Here is a 15,123-nt window from a genome sequence, read left to right as displayed (position 1 = left end):
CTACGTGGACAAAGCTTTGCCCATGGGGTGCGCCATCTCCTGCGCTCTGTTCGAGCTTTTCAGCACTTTCCTGCAGTGGGTTGTGGTGCGAGTCAGTGGGTGTCAGGAGGTTACGCACTACTTGGATGATTTCCTCTTCCTGGGAAGGGCAGGTTCCGGGGACTGCGGCAGGGCCCTGTCGCGGTTCCAGGAGATGGCCTTTCAGTTTGGGGTGCCTCTGGCGCCGGAGAAGACGGCTGGTCCCAGCTGTTGCCTCACTTTCCTGGGGATCGAACTGGACTCGGTGCAGTGGATGGCACGCCTCCCTGCTGCCAAGGTGAAGGAGATACTGGCTTGTCTGGACTGGGCAGTGGGGGAGAAACGGATTCCTTTGAGGGTAGTTCAGAAACTTCTAGGTTTCCTTAACTTTGCATGTAGGGTAGTGCGCGCAGGGCGGACGTTCTGCAGGCGGCTCGGCATGGCCATGTCGGGGGCAGTGCTTCCACATCACAGGGTCAGGATTTCCATGGGAGTGAGGGCTGACTTGAGGACATGGATAACATTCTTGCAGGACTTCAATGGTGTGTCCCTGGAGTTTGATGAGGAGAGGGCGGTCTGGCAATGCCAAATTTACTCCGATGCAGCTGGAGCGGCGGGGTTTGGTGTTTTCTGGGACGGGAGGTGGTGTGCGGAGTGCTGGCCGGCTCAGTGGACTAAACAAGGGAGGAGCATTGCTTTCCTGGAATTCTTCCCTTTATTGGTGGCTCTGGAGGTGTGGGGGGAGGAATTTCGGAACAGGACTGTGCTCTTCCATGTTGACAACATGACGGTGGTGGACCTGGTGAATCATCAGAGGGCGAGGGACCTGAGAGTGCTGCGGCTGTTGCGTAGGTTCATGCTGGCTTGTTTGCGGTTGAATGTGGTGTTTCGGGCGAAGCATGTCCCTGGAGCGAATAATGACATTGCGGATGCTTTGTCTCGTTCGCAGTGGCAGCGGTTCCGGCACCTGGCACCGGGAGCGGACACTTGCAAGACCGAGCTGCCGGCCGGCATCTGGGCCTTGGGGGCGTGAGGATGATTGGACTGGTGGCAGGTTCACTTGCTGAGACGACGAGGAGGACATATCGTTTGGCATGGTCTGACTTTAGCGCTTTCATGGGCTGGAACCCGGAGTGTGTGGTGGGTGATGAATCTGTGGTGAGACAGGGGCTCAGGCGCTTTGTATTGGTATGTATTGACAGGGGTTTGACTGCGGCCACGATTTCCGGTAAATTGGCGGGGATTTCGTTTTACTGTGTTTTGTTTCTGGGGTTTGATCCAACTAAGGATATATTGGTGAGCAGGATGTTGCGAGGTTGGGGCAGGGAGCGTGTGAGTGGGGGGGGCAGACTGCGGGAGGCAGTGACTTTTGAGCTTTTGGTCCGGCTGGTTGGGGTGTTGCCGGAATGTTGCTATGACCTGGTTGAGGCTGGTCTTTTCCGTTTGTGTATGGTGTGGATGTTTTTCGGGGCGTTCCGAGTGTCTGAGTTGTTGGGTACGAGGAGACTGGCTGGCAGGCTGTTTGAGCAGATCCGGATGGATGGGGGCCGACTGGGGATATGGTTGCGGTGCTCAAAGACTGATCAGTTGGGTAGAGGCAAGTGGGTGTGGCTGAATGAGACGGAGGGCGGGGTGGTATGCCCGGTGGCTGAATGGCGGTCTTTTCTGGGGACGGTGAGTGTGGAGCGGGGGGAGATTTTTTGCCATGCATCTGGCGCGAGACTGACGGCGGGTCAACTCTTGGCGGTGTTACGCAAGGCTTTGCGGAGATTGGGTATGGATGCTTCTGGTTTCGGGACTCACTCTTTTAGGATTGGGGCGGCGACGGCTGCGGCTAGGCTGGGGTGGTCATGGGACAGGATTAGACGGATTGGGCGTTGGAGGTCGCGCTGCTGCGAGAAGTATGTGAGGAGGTGAGGTGGTCCCAGGCAGGTGTTGGCTGTGTTTATTTGTTGTTGCCTTTTTCTAACATCCTTTTCTTCGTAGGTTGCGTGGGTGGACCGGGCGGTAAGACGGTGACTTGGATTGTTGGGCACTCCTTCGTGCATTGGGCCTCCAAATATGCTGAGCGACAGGTTTACGGCCGTAACCTGGGACTGAAAGGACACTTGCACGAGGTACAATGGTGGGGCAAAGGTGGCATGCGATGGGGGGCACTACTGCCCTGGCTCGCGAAAATGGTCCCACAGAGGGGATGCCCTGATTTGTTAATTATACATCTGGGGGAGAACGACCTGGTGCAGCTGTCCGGATTGGCGCTTTTGCAACTCATGCAACGGGACCTGGATGTTTTGAAAGGCAGGCTGGCTGGGACCTGCATTGCTTGGACTGAATTGGTCCCCAGAAAAGTGTGGAGAGGGGCTATGAAGCATGGGGCCATCGAGAAAGCACGGAGGAAGCTCAATAGGGCCATGAGACTTTACTGCTGTGACAGAGACATTAAGGTTATTGCACATGGTGGGATTCGACTGGAGGAGCCTTTAGTTTTCAGGGACGACGGGGTGCACTTGTCCCAGCTTGGCAATGCGTATTATATGATGGAGATGAGAGATGTGGTGAGCAAGTTGTGGAATGAGGCTATCTGGTGTAGGAGGGAGTGACTGCGGGACTGTGTGTGCTGACAGCGGACCTGGAGGGGGGTGGGGCAGTGAACCGCCCTACAAGGGGTTTCACTGGTTGGCAGGATTTGAGGGGACAGGGGGGTCAAGAGCGGGCACACCCATCCCTTGGGGGGGAGAGTTCCTAGGGCGGATAGAAGTTTGAATGGCAGGACGTAAGGAGTGGGCTGGATGACAAGTGATTGAGGGGCAAGAATAATGGCATGGTTGGAGCCTCTAGGGCTTGATGATGGAGCGGAACGACTGAAACGAATGAGGGGAGTGTGAGTGGGGGTTTGTTGTTATTATTATGTTGTTGTTACTGTTATGTACAGATTACGCAGTTCTGGTCTAATAAAATGGCCTTTTACGCTGACACTGCGTGGTCTGTTTTATTGCGCGATGCCGGGCCCCGGGGGAAGCAGAGTCGCAGACTAGTCTTCCCCCGGGGTCATTCGCGCATGGGATAGGCCAGGTAGGGGAAGGGGAGGAGTTAGGGGGTGGGTATTTAGGTGCAGGGGAGGAAGTGAACTTCCTCTTCCTGCGCCTGGCACCATCGGGAGGGTTCAAGAAAGGCCGCCCACCCACCCGGCAGTTAGAGGTGTGTTGGGTTGGTCCATAGCGTTGCCAGTTTAGGCCAGAGCTGCAGTAGGCAGGATTTGAGGGGACAGGGGGGTAAAGAGCGGGCACACCCATCCCTTGGGGGGGAGAGTTCCTAGGGCGGATAGAAGTTTGAATGGCAGGACGTAAGGAGTGGGCTGGATGACAAGTGATTGAGGGGCAAGAATAATGGCATGGTTGGAGCCTCTAGGGCTTGATGATGGAGCGGAATGACTGAAACGAATGAGGGGAGTGTGAGTGGGGGTTTGTTGTTATTATTATGTTGTTGTTACTGTTATGTACAGATTACGCAGTTCTGGTCTAATAAAATGGCCTTTTACGCTGACACTGCGTGGTCTGTTTTATTGCGCGACACACGCTGCGGGCGCTTCACTCCTTGACGGGGCAGAAGTCCTCCTTTTCGCGATTGGGCTCCGCTTGGCTTCCCTCTAATGTTAATTCACCCTTGCAGCGGCAGCCGCGCACCACACATGCTGCACTGCGGGGGACAGGAGGCACCACAGGCAGGCCGCGGGTGGGCTCCGCTGGCTCTGCTTCAATGTATGATGTTTATTGTTGGCCTCCACGCGCCCGGCACGGCGCCACGACTATGCGGGTGGGCACCTCTTAACAATACAGTCACAAGGGTAGGGGTCGCTTTAGGCTTGCGCGGCCCCCCAGGCAGTTTTACAACGCCCGGGCTGACCTCCGGCCTGCGGGCCTTTCACTTCTTCGCGGGTGGGCTCTGCTCAGTCCCTCGGTACCCGGCAGTTCTTCTCACGCTGTGGGGTCAGGAGGCGCTACAGGCAGGTCGCGGGTGGGCTCCGCAAGCCTTGCTTATTCACAGGCGATAGCTGGCGCCACTTTACACTGTTGGGCACAGTTCATATCCGTAGCGGGTGGGCTCCGCTTTATGTGCTTGACTGTAGGCTCACCTCCGGCCTGCTGGCTTCTTCTGCCACGCGGGTGGGCACCACATGGGCTTTCTGCTTCACCCCACGCAGGGGGCAGTTCACGCTGGGCACAGGAGGTGTAGGGCGGGCTGTCGATCACCTCCTTCTGGTTGCCTAGGCCCGGGGCACGGCACACGCCGCTCGGGCCTCTCGGCGGCCGGCGCCGCTTCCCCAGAGGGGTGTCCTGCACATGGGCACTTCCCTTCTTCTTTCTAGGGTTTTTCTTTTATCTGCGGCACTCGTGGCTAGCGTCCACCCTCCTCGTTGCCAATGTAAGGATGGGGCCCTAGGCCCGCATGATGGAAATAAGTGTAACACAGGACACCAGCTTAGGGATGGTAACTCTGGCCACGAGCACGTGCGCTCGGGTTCTTTTATTAGCATCATCACCTGACCCAGTGACGTCTGTGGTGGGTGGGTGCACAGTGTATGGTTACACTGAAAACAACTAGACTGTGTCCTGGTAGGACACTACAAACTACACTGCTATATTATTGGTGTGTTTATTCTCAAGTGAGTTTATTCTACAGCTCTGTGTGTTTTTGCCTCAGATTGTCAATTATGAGACAGAAATTCACATACTTGAAAGGCATAGTGGATTTGAATCCTGCCCTGCCTTCACTTCTGATATATAATTCTTGCTGTAATTTGACTTAGTGATATAATTATTGCTTTTTGATGAATTTTGCTTGGACGTGGGGGCGTAGCCCCCCCCCCCCCCCGCCCGCAGCTCCCTTGGCGTTTCTGAAGTTAAGTAAACTGAATCAGTTTACTTAAGTTCAAACGCCGAGGGAGAACTGACAATGATGTCAGTCAGCATGACGTCAGCGTCATGTTGACTGACATGATTGTCATCAGGGGAACACAGGCAGCAACACAAGTGCGCATGAGTGAGGACGGAGGGTGAATTTTTTACCCGTGCCCATTCATGTGCACTTGTGTTTGTGCTTTTTTGCGCATGCCCATTAGGAGCCCGAAGGGCTCCTAATGGGCGTGCTGAGGGCGAAGAGTAACCTGTGCCCCAAGTCAATCCTGGCGCTGATTGGCTGAGAGGGGCAGAGAGGGGCTGCTGGACTGCCATTCGTGAGGACGTGAAAGCAGCCAAGGGAAGCAGAGGTGAGTTTTGCTTTTGTTTTCATATTTAATTCCCCCCTGCGCGAACCCCCCCCCCCCCAGCTGCGACTGCTCCTGCCTCCCCCCATCACGTGCAACCCCCCACCCACCCGTCAGGCGATGCCGCCCGCAACTGCATATAAAGCATGCTTTAATCCTAAAGGGGAAATACTCCTAGGCCTTTAAAATGCGTTACCAACTTCGGAGTGGGACAGCATCAGTTTAAGAAAAGACATTCCTGGGGTCATCTTGTCATCACGAGTCTGCCTGTGCTGCCCTGTCCTCCAGAGGCTGTGACGTGACACCTTGAAGCTCCCTCAGCCCATGTCCTCCTGACTTGTGAAATTTTTGCTCGTGGGTGCAGCCGATGTTTTGCAATTGAGTGCAGTGTGACGCAGGTGTGCCTCGAGGCCAGGGTTATGTTGTTCGGCTAGGTAGGAGGTGGGCTTTCCGTGATGTTTTGTGGTATTTTTGCTGTTTCAGTTTATATTACGAAAACTCATTTGCCCCGTGGGACGCGAGCTGCTCTCTGGGGCGGGCCTGGTGCACTTATTCAGGGTTTGTGTGGAGACGCTTTGAGCTGCGAGTAACGGATTGTATATTAATGTTATGGTGGCAACCTGCGGAGTCACTGTTAGGTAAGTGATTGACAGTGTACAATAAAAACAAGCAGTGCGACAAGTTGGACAACGTCTATATATAGGTATTTATTTATTGATTGATAAAGTGTACGGTGACCAGGAGAACATCATTGCGATATGAGGCATTTCTTACTGTGGTCAACAACTCTGGCGTCGGGATGTGCCAACTTGTAAAGTTTTGTTCTATATGAGTGTCTGGCTGCTCCTGGCTCGAGGAATCCTTGTCCCCTGCAGGATAAGTAGTGATAATCATCAGCAGAAACATTAAGACTGACTGAACAAACACAGGAAAAGAGGCCCCACATCTGGAGGGGGCAGAAAGGTGACAGTCAGGTGTTCTTAAAAAGGATTCTTTCTCGGGGACCACTCAGGAACTTTGGATTTCATCTACGATATTTTTAATATGCAATTTCCATCTGCATAAAGTGTATGTCCGAGAAACCTTTTACCGCAGAAGATGCGCGTAATTAAAAAACATACATGCAAATGAAATATTGCACACCCGCCTCCTCCAAAACCTTTACGCCCCCCCCCACTTTCAAATGTCACCAGCCGCCCCTGTAACAGGACCATCGCTTGATGGCAGTAGAGAGCATGTGAGTTAACACCATCCAGTGTCAGCTTAATTATGTTGGAGGGTCCCCGCAAAAAATATTTTGGGCCCCTGTTTGGAACACCTTTTACTTGTATTACCTATTTTGGCTAATTTACACCCTGTGTTGTCTAAAAATTTATAATTATGCATTAAAGGTAAGGAAACAAGAATACAAAGAAGTGAGCTAGAGCGAAAGTTTACTTTTCCAGTGACACATTGGAAGATGGGGCCATGGTCAATTTCCCACTTTTCCGATGCCTTAAAACTTCTCTGACGCCAACCCTGTGCACGCCACCGAACAGACACACATTTATGCAGAAAGCCTGAGTGAAGAATCTATTCAAAAGTAACCTTTCAATTTGTTCAAAATACTGCTTCATTGCGCCACCCACAGTATCAGTGGGATGGTGGCAATTGTAATTGTCAGGGTTAAGTAGTATTTACATATTATACAAACTGCCATTAGTAGGGCACTTCAGCACCATTTGAGGAATGCTTTTCAATGGAAATTATTTTTTTTCAACATCCACTATACCGAAACCTTTGTTTAGTGAAAGAATAACGCTATAAATGATATATTGAATACTCAATAGTATATGCTAGTGAACAGATCTGAAAACTGAAATGGTGCACCCTGCTTAGAATTAACATCTAGGCAAACATGGCAGCTATTGAAAACTGATGCCCTCGTTACTGTGACCAGACTCTCCAGGACCTCAACAAGTACCTTGTCTTTTCTATCATTCTGAGGTAATGGTGCTCTGCAAAGTCTGAACAAAGGGATCGCCACACAGTATATCTGGTTCCTGAGTAAAAGTCAGTTAGAGAGTGTTCATTTTCGCACCTGATAAAATCCGAATCCGCAGGGTTCAAAATGTATCGGGTGCAGCAAATAGAACCTATTCCAAGTTTTTGAGGACTAACATGTTTACTGCACCACAATCCACATGTCACAGTAAATACTACATTGTATTTTACTGTTAAATTCCGACGTGTTTGACTTGCCAAATTTTAAAAAAGCGGTGAGGCCTGTATTGGATGGAAATCCACCCATCTCGTAATTGGTATGAAAACGCCAACAAACTAGGAATCAAGGACTTAGCACATGTTCACAGTATAATATGATGTTCATTGTGGAGTGTGGGGAGGGCCTTGATGTCGCTCAGCTCACTCAGCAATGGTAATAAATAACAAAGTAGACTCTGCTCATGCGCATAGATAGGTAACAGAACGTTTTCATGTGTATTTGTTTTAACAAAACATATTTAAACAAAACCAGGATTCAAGGGGTTAAATTCGAACAGTAAAATCATTCTGAAGAGCCCTCCAGACCATCAGGTGAGTTGTTTCCTTTTGTAAATTAGATACAGGATGAAATGTCAATTATGCAGCCATAATGCGCATAATGTTATGAATTTCACACTAGGCTTCTTATGCAAAAATCATCAAATTACATCTTTATGGCACATTGCACAATTACAGTATGGGAGAATGGGAACAAAGCAAACGGTCAGGACACGGTGGCTTTTTGTGCCAAAATGTAACATTTGCATTTCCTGCAATTTTGCCTAATTTTACAGAATGTTGGCATATTTATACAATACGAATTTCATACACCCCTAGGTTAAAGCAATAGTAACATGTAGGGCCCGCTTTAGCGTGGCGCGAGCAGTGCCACTTTACATTTGGGGAGTGCTGTGTTTTGAACATTTTCTATGGGTTTGAAAGCATCTTCTGCAGAGTTCCTTGTGGGTCCAGCAATTTTCAGGCAACAATAAAAACATCAAGATAACTCTGGTAATTATTGTACCTGCTTGAGCGAGATCAGACTTGGATCGCAGGGATGACAGAATTGTACTTTATGTAGCTGCCTCAGTGGGTTACTGCTTTTGTGAGATAGATCATTTTGTTACATCGCCACATAAGGTACAATCCAAATATAGCACAGTGAGCTATGAACTGTCATCAAAGAGCTGCATGAAAACTGCAAGGTATAGGTTAGAATGTTATATTCCCCCCCCCCAGTCTTTCATTATCTAATGTTTTCAAAAAAAGAGGTCGTTTAGGTAGAAATTAGTAAAGCAACCCCAACTGTCATGTTACATTTTAATCCTGTGAGTGTGTTTCTCTAGACCAAGTATTCTTAAAATATACTGCCAGCCAGTATGGATGGCATGTGACTCCTACACCTTGTAGTCCTCTTTATCTCAAAAAACATTTCCTATAGACTAACACACATATTATACGTTGTCTCTGTATAATACGTGAGTAATGTAAAGTGCTCTGACATCCTACACTGGTATGAGCAGCGCTATAAAACAAATGAAATGCCTATGAGAGAGGGGCTATGGAGAGATTGGGGGCACTGTGGAGGGTGGTTGTATTAAAGGAACTCATGGAGGAGGTCATTGGAGGTGAAAAGACTGTACATCGGGCTCATTAGTGCTAAAATCGGCCCCAGCAACATGCACTATTGGAGGAAGTAATTCGTGTTTTTCACGTCAGTTTAGCTGAACTGTGGGAAATATTTGAAGTTTATACTGTAGTAAGTAATACCTGAATGTGTGTATATTTTTATTTGATCTAAGTGACCATTGTATTGGTCTACATTCATATTCATATCCACTGCCATGGCATGAATATATTGAAACTATGGCATTAAAAATAAAAAAATATTTTTTTTTCTTCCCTTGTGGGTCCAGTATCCCCCTCCCCCTCACGCCACCAACCTTAAAGGGTACACTCCACCAGCAGTAGGTTTCACTCGACTTCGGCGACATGTGAGCACCACACATGATTAGTCCGACACTCTTTTCTTTTGCATTTATCAAGAATGTTGTTCCCCTCACGGACTGCCACATCTTTATGGTACCGGTCTAAACCTTGCACACTTGCTGATGCGCTCTGCACCTAGCATTACACTAATGCTCTCCCTATGTTAGAATTAGTGGGGTTCCCTCCTCCAAGTATCCCTCATTCCAATTCATCACGTGATTCCTTCCGGCCAGTAACTTCCATTTGAGGGGTGTCACCATTGAGGCCACTCTCCCCACCAGCTTACAGGGCTTTTTCTTCCTGAATCTTTATCCCACTTTAAACTGCTAGTCCAATTGCCAATCCTGACCTACCTTCCAATCCCAACAGCTTCCAGTAACCTAATAGCGCTGGCCTCACGGGAGTATGCTGCAAGGCCCTATCCAATTCCCCCTAGGGTAAGAACATTCTCGCTTTTTTCGATTATTGGGTGTTTTTATGATAGGTTTTGGCTTCACTCCTCAGCTCTGTTTTAGCGCACGATGGTCACCCTCTAGTGTGAGATCCACCTGCGTCAGTTTTAGAAGGGAGTTTGCGACCACATCTTGGTACAATTACTTTCCCTTCACACAGAAATACCCCCGTCACCCCTTACAAAGTGGAGATCTGTCACCATAGCCACGATATACCTTGGGTGCATAATAGTCACTGATGTGATATGTGACTTTACCTGTTCCTTCTTTGTTAATCCTTTTTTTCCCCTACCTCTAGGTCGCCTAAATAGAGCAGGACCCCTGGCCCTCTTTTTCTCCGACTGTGAGAGGTTGTATTTACCGTCTACATATTGAATGAGCATTTAGTTCATATGTGTTTTTCTGTGTAGCACTGTATTTAGGTCCTGACGAATCGCCTTCCGGCGAGAAACATGTTGACCACACCAGGGGGTTGAGTTAGAGTTCTGTACACTGTTACGGTCTCTAGCTCCCCTCTCACCCCTTTTAACCAGGGAACCAGCCACGTTAATAAAATTCAGTGTGGACTGTTTTACCATTTTTACTTTCACTCACGTTTACACTGACTACACTCCTCTATCTCCTCACTCACACCCACCATCGGCAAGGAACTAAAGAACCCCGCTAAAAGAGTACCTGTGGGTACTCCGGCAGACATTGCAGCGCCGGTCTGTCGAGGGGCAGTGAGCCGATGATGACACTGGATACCCTCCAGTAAGGGTGTGTTCCACACCTAATACTCTGGGTGTATGAGGCTCTCCAAGTTCCGACTAGGGAACCCTTCCAGTCACTGTATTAATTATAACCACTCTTATCTCCACGCATTCACACCATTTCTGGGGAACTTTGTACTCTGCTGCTAGCATTAAAAATAAAATACCTGTTGCGTGGAGCAACTGTGCAAATAAACACACATTTATTCGTCTATCACTACAGTGCAGAGATCAATTTCTTTTTAATTACCGCGGTACAGTGAAATTAACATGGAAAAATATTCTTAAATGCCTCACAAGTGCTACATGATACAATGACTTTGCACAGGGAAACAACCTCCTATAAGTAACAAGGCATCTTCATTGCGAATGAACCTTACTGCACAAACCTAATGTCATGATCCATGAACGGTGTTCACCTGTTTATGCTGGGTAGGCACAGAGACATGCTCTTCCAAACTTAGAGATACTTAAGTCTTTTTATGGCGGGAGGAGTATAGAGGGCTGAACAGAAAACCCATGTTGCTTGAATCATGGGATTCTCTCTTAGAAGGATTTAAAGTGCAAGATGCGGGACCAGAAGGTAAAGGCTAAATGCACATATTTTTGACTGGCTTCCTGGTGCACTGTTGCTCACTATACCCCTTAACCCATCTCATCTTTCTCTACCTAAAATAACACTGAGAACACATTTACGAACACATCAGGTGGGACACGGAGTCTTGTCCCCACCACAGCAAGAATGGTCACGCAATTTACCTCTGCACATACAGTTCTCGTGGAGGTTACACACACTCTTGTACACACTGCTCCCACACATGATCTATCGATAGGTGAGTTAGCCAGTTTAATAGGGGAGGAGGGGAATGGTCCTTTTCCAACTGTTTTGCTTTTTATATTACATTGTATGTCAAGACTTGTTTATATCCCATCAGTTACAATTTTAGATAATGCTCTTTCATCCAATGTATAATGTCTTGATCTCAGATTAAAATGTGATAGATGTATCACATATTGATAAAATGCAATAAAGTCTGTCTTAAAAAAAAAGATACTCAAGTCTTCCGCACCAGAGGAGGTCAGCGGTACATGCATAATATGGACATCGGTTGGCGTGAGGTTTTGTGCCTGTGACACTTGGACTACATGTAACACGCAAGTGGAATCAAGTCAAACTATCTCTCTGAGAGAGCCACAAGACTCTCTCGAGACCTGCAATGATAAAGCCATCTTAGGTCGATGAGTATAAGTTCCTTGTGTTTGAGAACACCCCTTTCAAGGCTATTGTGGCAGTAGCTGCAGCCTAAACTGTTTCAAGGACCTTGTTTAAGAGAAGTATTCTAGTTAAACATTTGAGAAGAGGATTTAAACTTTGATTTGCACTTTAGCAGTGGAGCAATTCCTACAAGGCTTCTGAACTCTATTGCTCCTTTCCAGAAGAAGAACTAGTAAATCCTTCATCTGTAAAGACTTTGTTAATATTGCTTGTATCATGTTTTTCATAAGGTATTGCCAATGCTGGGGAAGGGAATGCATACTATCAGGAGCGGAAGCACTATAATAGTGAGGATGTATTATGTTACAGTTGATTAACTATGTATTTTGAAAATCCTTCAGATCACAGACTTTATTTGACATCCACTTACGGTGGGTATACATATACAAGAGCGTATTACAGTTCAAGTTATTCTGTGCAATTTATTACAAAGGTTTATTCTATCTTTCAGCTCTAAGAAGTTATAGAACTTTACTCAACCAGAGAGAGGGGATAACATAGAGATTGTCACAAAGTATATCATATGTCTTCATAGAAATAGTGAATTGCAATATCATTGAACAAATACAAAAATTATTATTTCTGGTTGTAGAAGCCTCTACAGTGCAGGTCAAACCCTGCATTAACAAAAGACATAGTGAAGATGTCTAGTGCCTCTGTTACTCTTCCTCTTGTCCTATTACCCTTTCCAAGGGATACTACTGACTGGCATAGACATCTTTTGCACAGCCGCCAGTGGATTCAGGGAAGCATGTACACTACTATTCCTCCTGCTGGTTCTGATTGCCAGGTCAGTGCATCCTTGACACTCACCATCTTCTGTCTTTGGTATGGCTAAATTCCTTTGCATACAACAAATGTTTATGAAAAGCATCATGGCTTAAACCATATATGAGAATGCGCAAAGTGTAATATGTTATTTGTTACCATTGTTAATGAATGAGTCATCATGACCGACTTCAATCATAACCCTTTCCCGACACTCATCAACAGTAATAGCTAACAAATTACATAATCACAGCATATGGCTTCAGTAATGTCATGTTATATGACGTCAATAATGACAACAACAACAACATCTCAAATTACGTAATTGATGACATCACTGATGACATTAATGATTACATCATCTATGGTAATGCTGTTGACACGAAACTATGCCCTGTAAACAAATATGCATATATCTAAATAGGCAGTAAAGGAACCAAGAACTATATACATCAGAGTTTGATTTTCTGTGGAGGAATAGGTACAGAACCTGGTTGTGGCTAAAGGCTTTGACTAACGGTGGGGTGCCAACTGAGTTTGTGACCCCCAACCAGGATTTGCTGACCTCTGTGGTGGGAGGATGTCCTAGGGTCAATAAACTCAGCCCCAGGATCAATTAAACCTGTGGCAAAACCATCTTTGTGGTTTATTTTTATTGACTGAGATGTGCCTTTGGGCCACCCTAAATTGGCCTTAGGGTCAAGGTGTACCCATCCTGACTTCGTGTGTGCTCTTTTATGCTTTTTTACAGGACCCAGGTACCGAGCCCCTGTATCCTGCAACTGTGGCTGCAACATTTTCTTCATGCTGTGTCCAGCCAAGCAGATTGTGCCAGTGTTCTGGATCCAGGTGTGGATTTGCAGACCCAAAATGGACAATGGTAGAAAAAGGTCTCACCCAACCAGATTTGAATTTTTCTTCACATTGTCTCTCTGTGAAGGACTGCAAAACCTGGTTTACAGACCTCCAAAATTTAATGGTATAGACAGCTTTAAAATGTAACTATTCATGCCCAGACTTCAACAAACAATAACTCTTCCTTGAGTAAAGCTCTGTGTGCATTCCACATTTAGTATAATTCTGTTATTTTTTCTGTATCCAGGAGTGGGGAATACAACTGGAATTAGCATGGGAATGACACTGTGGGACCCCACTCCTTTTGGTTGTTTTTGGCCGGCGTCTGAAGGATCTGCATAAAAGTAATATGAAGTATCTACATTTTCTTGTAGATTTGTCAAATGGAGCCAAAGTTATCAGCAAAACAAAAAGTACCTTTTTAATGAAAAGTTTAACATAATCATAACTACACAGGTAATATTGTCATCTGTGTAAGGTGTATGTTTGTGTGGATGTGTATTATGATAAAGGGAAAGGCGTCTACTTCCTGACCATTTCCATTGTTGATAAACTGAATTTCAATTAGATTATCCAATAAAATAGAAACATTTCAGCACGGTTCTTCCAAAAGAAAAGAGAATACAGAAAGTATAGTTACTTCCAGAATTTACTTAATGTCATGGAGCTCACCAACAAGATATACCCTCCTCGAGTGTCATTCAAAATAAAAACAACAGCAACTTTAATTATAATAACAATCATATTCATAGTCATAATCATAATAAAGATTATGTGTGTTCAAAATATTAACTATTTGCATAGCTTACATGAAAAACCTCATTCTCTAAACTCAATTGAATAGTACATATTATTAACTAAACAAGTTATGCTCATTATATTAACAGTTGTAAGATGAACATCTGAATTTACCTGTTGAAATCTTAACAAAAAGTAAATAAAAAAGTTTCTGAGAAAGTGCTTCATCCATAAACAAGATGTCCAATGAAATTTAAGAGGTGATTTTTTGTTGTTGTTTACGCCTTACATTTTAAAAGACCAATACAGTAATTTGCATATGTTGTAACAATGGCACACTAAAATTAGAATATGGTATGAGGAGAATTTTTTTTTAACATTGCAGCCGGCAGTGCTGAAAGCACCACCCGCCGCAATGCTAAAAATACATGTTGTGCTTTCCAAAGCCTCGGGCAATAAGCCTACCGTGCACGTCCGATAGCCTTTGTTTTTATTGATTGCCTGGGGCCCACCATTAAAACAGTCTTTTGGACACCTAGGACAGTATTTTAAACCTCACTCAGAGCACACTCACAGCACCCTCACGAACCAAAAAAACCCTCTCTGCAGTAATCTGGCGTCAAAGCACACTTGAGGTACAAACGGTACCTCGGGTGGGGCCCGATGATGAAGCATGCCACCAACTAGGTTGGTGGGTGAGGGCCTTCATAAAACCTAATGGTTTTCCTCCACCCGCAGACATACAAACAATTTAAACCAGAGCTAGTTCTCATTGATTGCTTACATATAAACTGGGGAAATGGACAAGCCTCTCTAGTTCTCCTCTCTATTTTTGATTATAACACAGTAAGCATACATCCACATCCAATGTGAAAATGAGGAAGGAACAACTTCAGAACTAGTGGGGATGTGAAGGAAGTGGTTTCTCCATGGAGAGAAATATTTTACTGAGGAGGAAAGAAAAATGTGTACCTGCATTCATGCAAAGCA

At 46.3% G+C, this 15,123-nt stretch overlaps 2 protein-coding genes across 3 annotated transcripts in view; one reads left to right on the top strand and one right to left on the bottom strand.

Annotated features, from left to right (window-relative positions):
• DNTT (DNA nucleotidylexotransferase) overlaps positions 1-15,123 on the bottom strand; it is a 1,394,583-nt gene that overhangs the window by 1,314,881 nt on the left and 64,579 nt on the right. The window lies entirely within an intron of this gene.
• LOC147711788 (uncharacterized) overlaps positions 1-15,123 on the top strand; it is a 41,506-nt gene that overhangs the window by 9,844 nt on the left and 16,539 nt on the right. The window contains exon 2 of the mRNA XM_086924716.1: positions 2,005-2,573. Within this exon, the coding sequence (XP_086780842.1) occupies positions 2,005-2,573 (569 nt within the window). The remainder of the gene's footprint in view (positions 1-2,004; positions 2,574-15,123) is intronic.

Source organism: Lissotriton vulgaris, chromosome 5, assembly GCF_964263255.1.
Source record: "Lissotriton vulgaris chromosome 5, aLisVul1.2, whole genome shotgun sequence".
Lineage (NCBI taxonomy): Eukaryota > Metazoa > Chordata > Amphibia > Caudata > Salamandridae > Lissotriton > Lissotriton vulgaris.
This window is presented reverse-complemented; position numbering and strand designations above follow the sequence as displayed.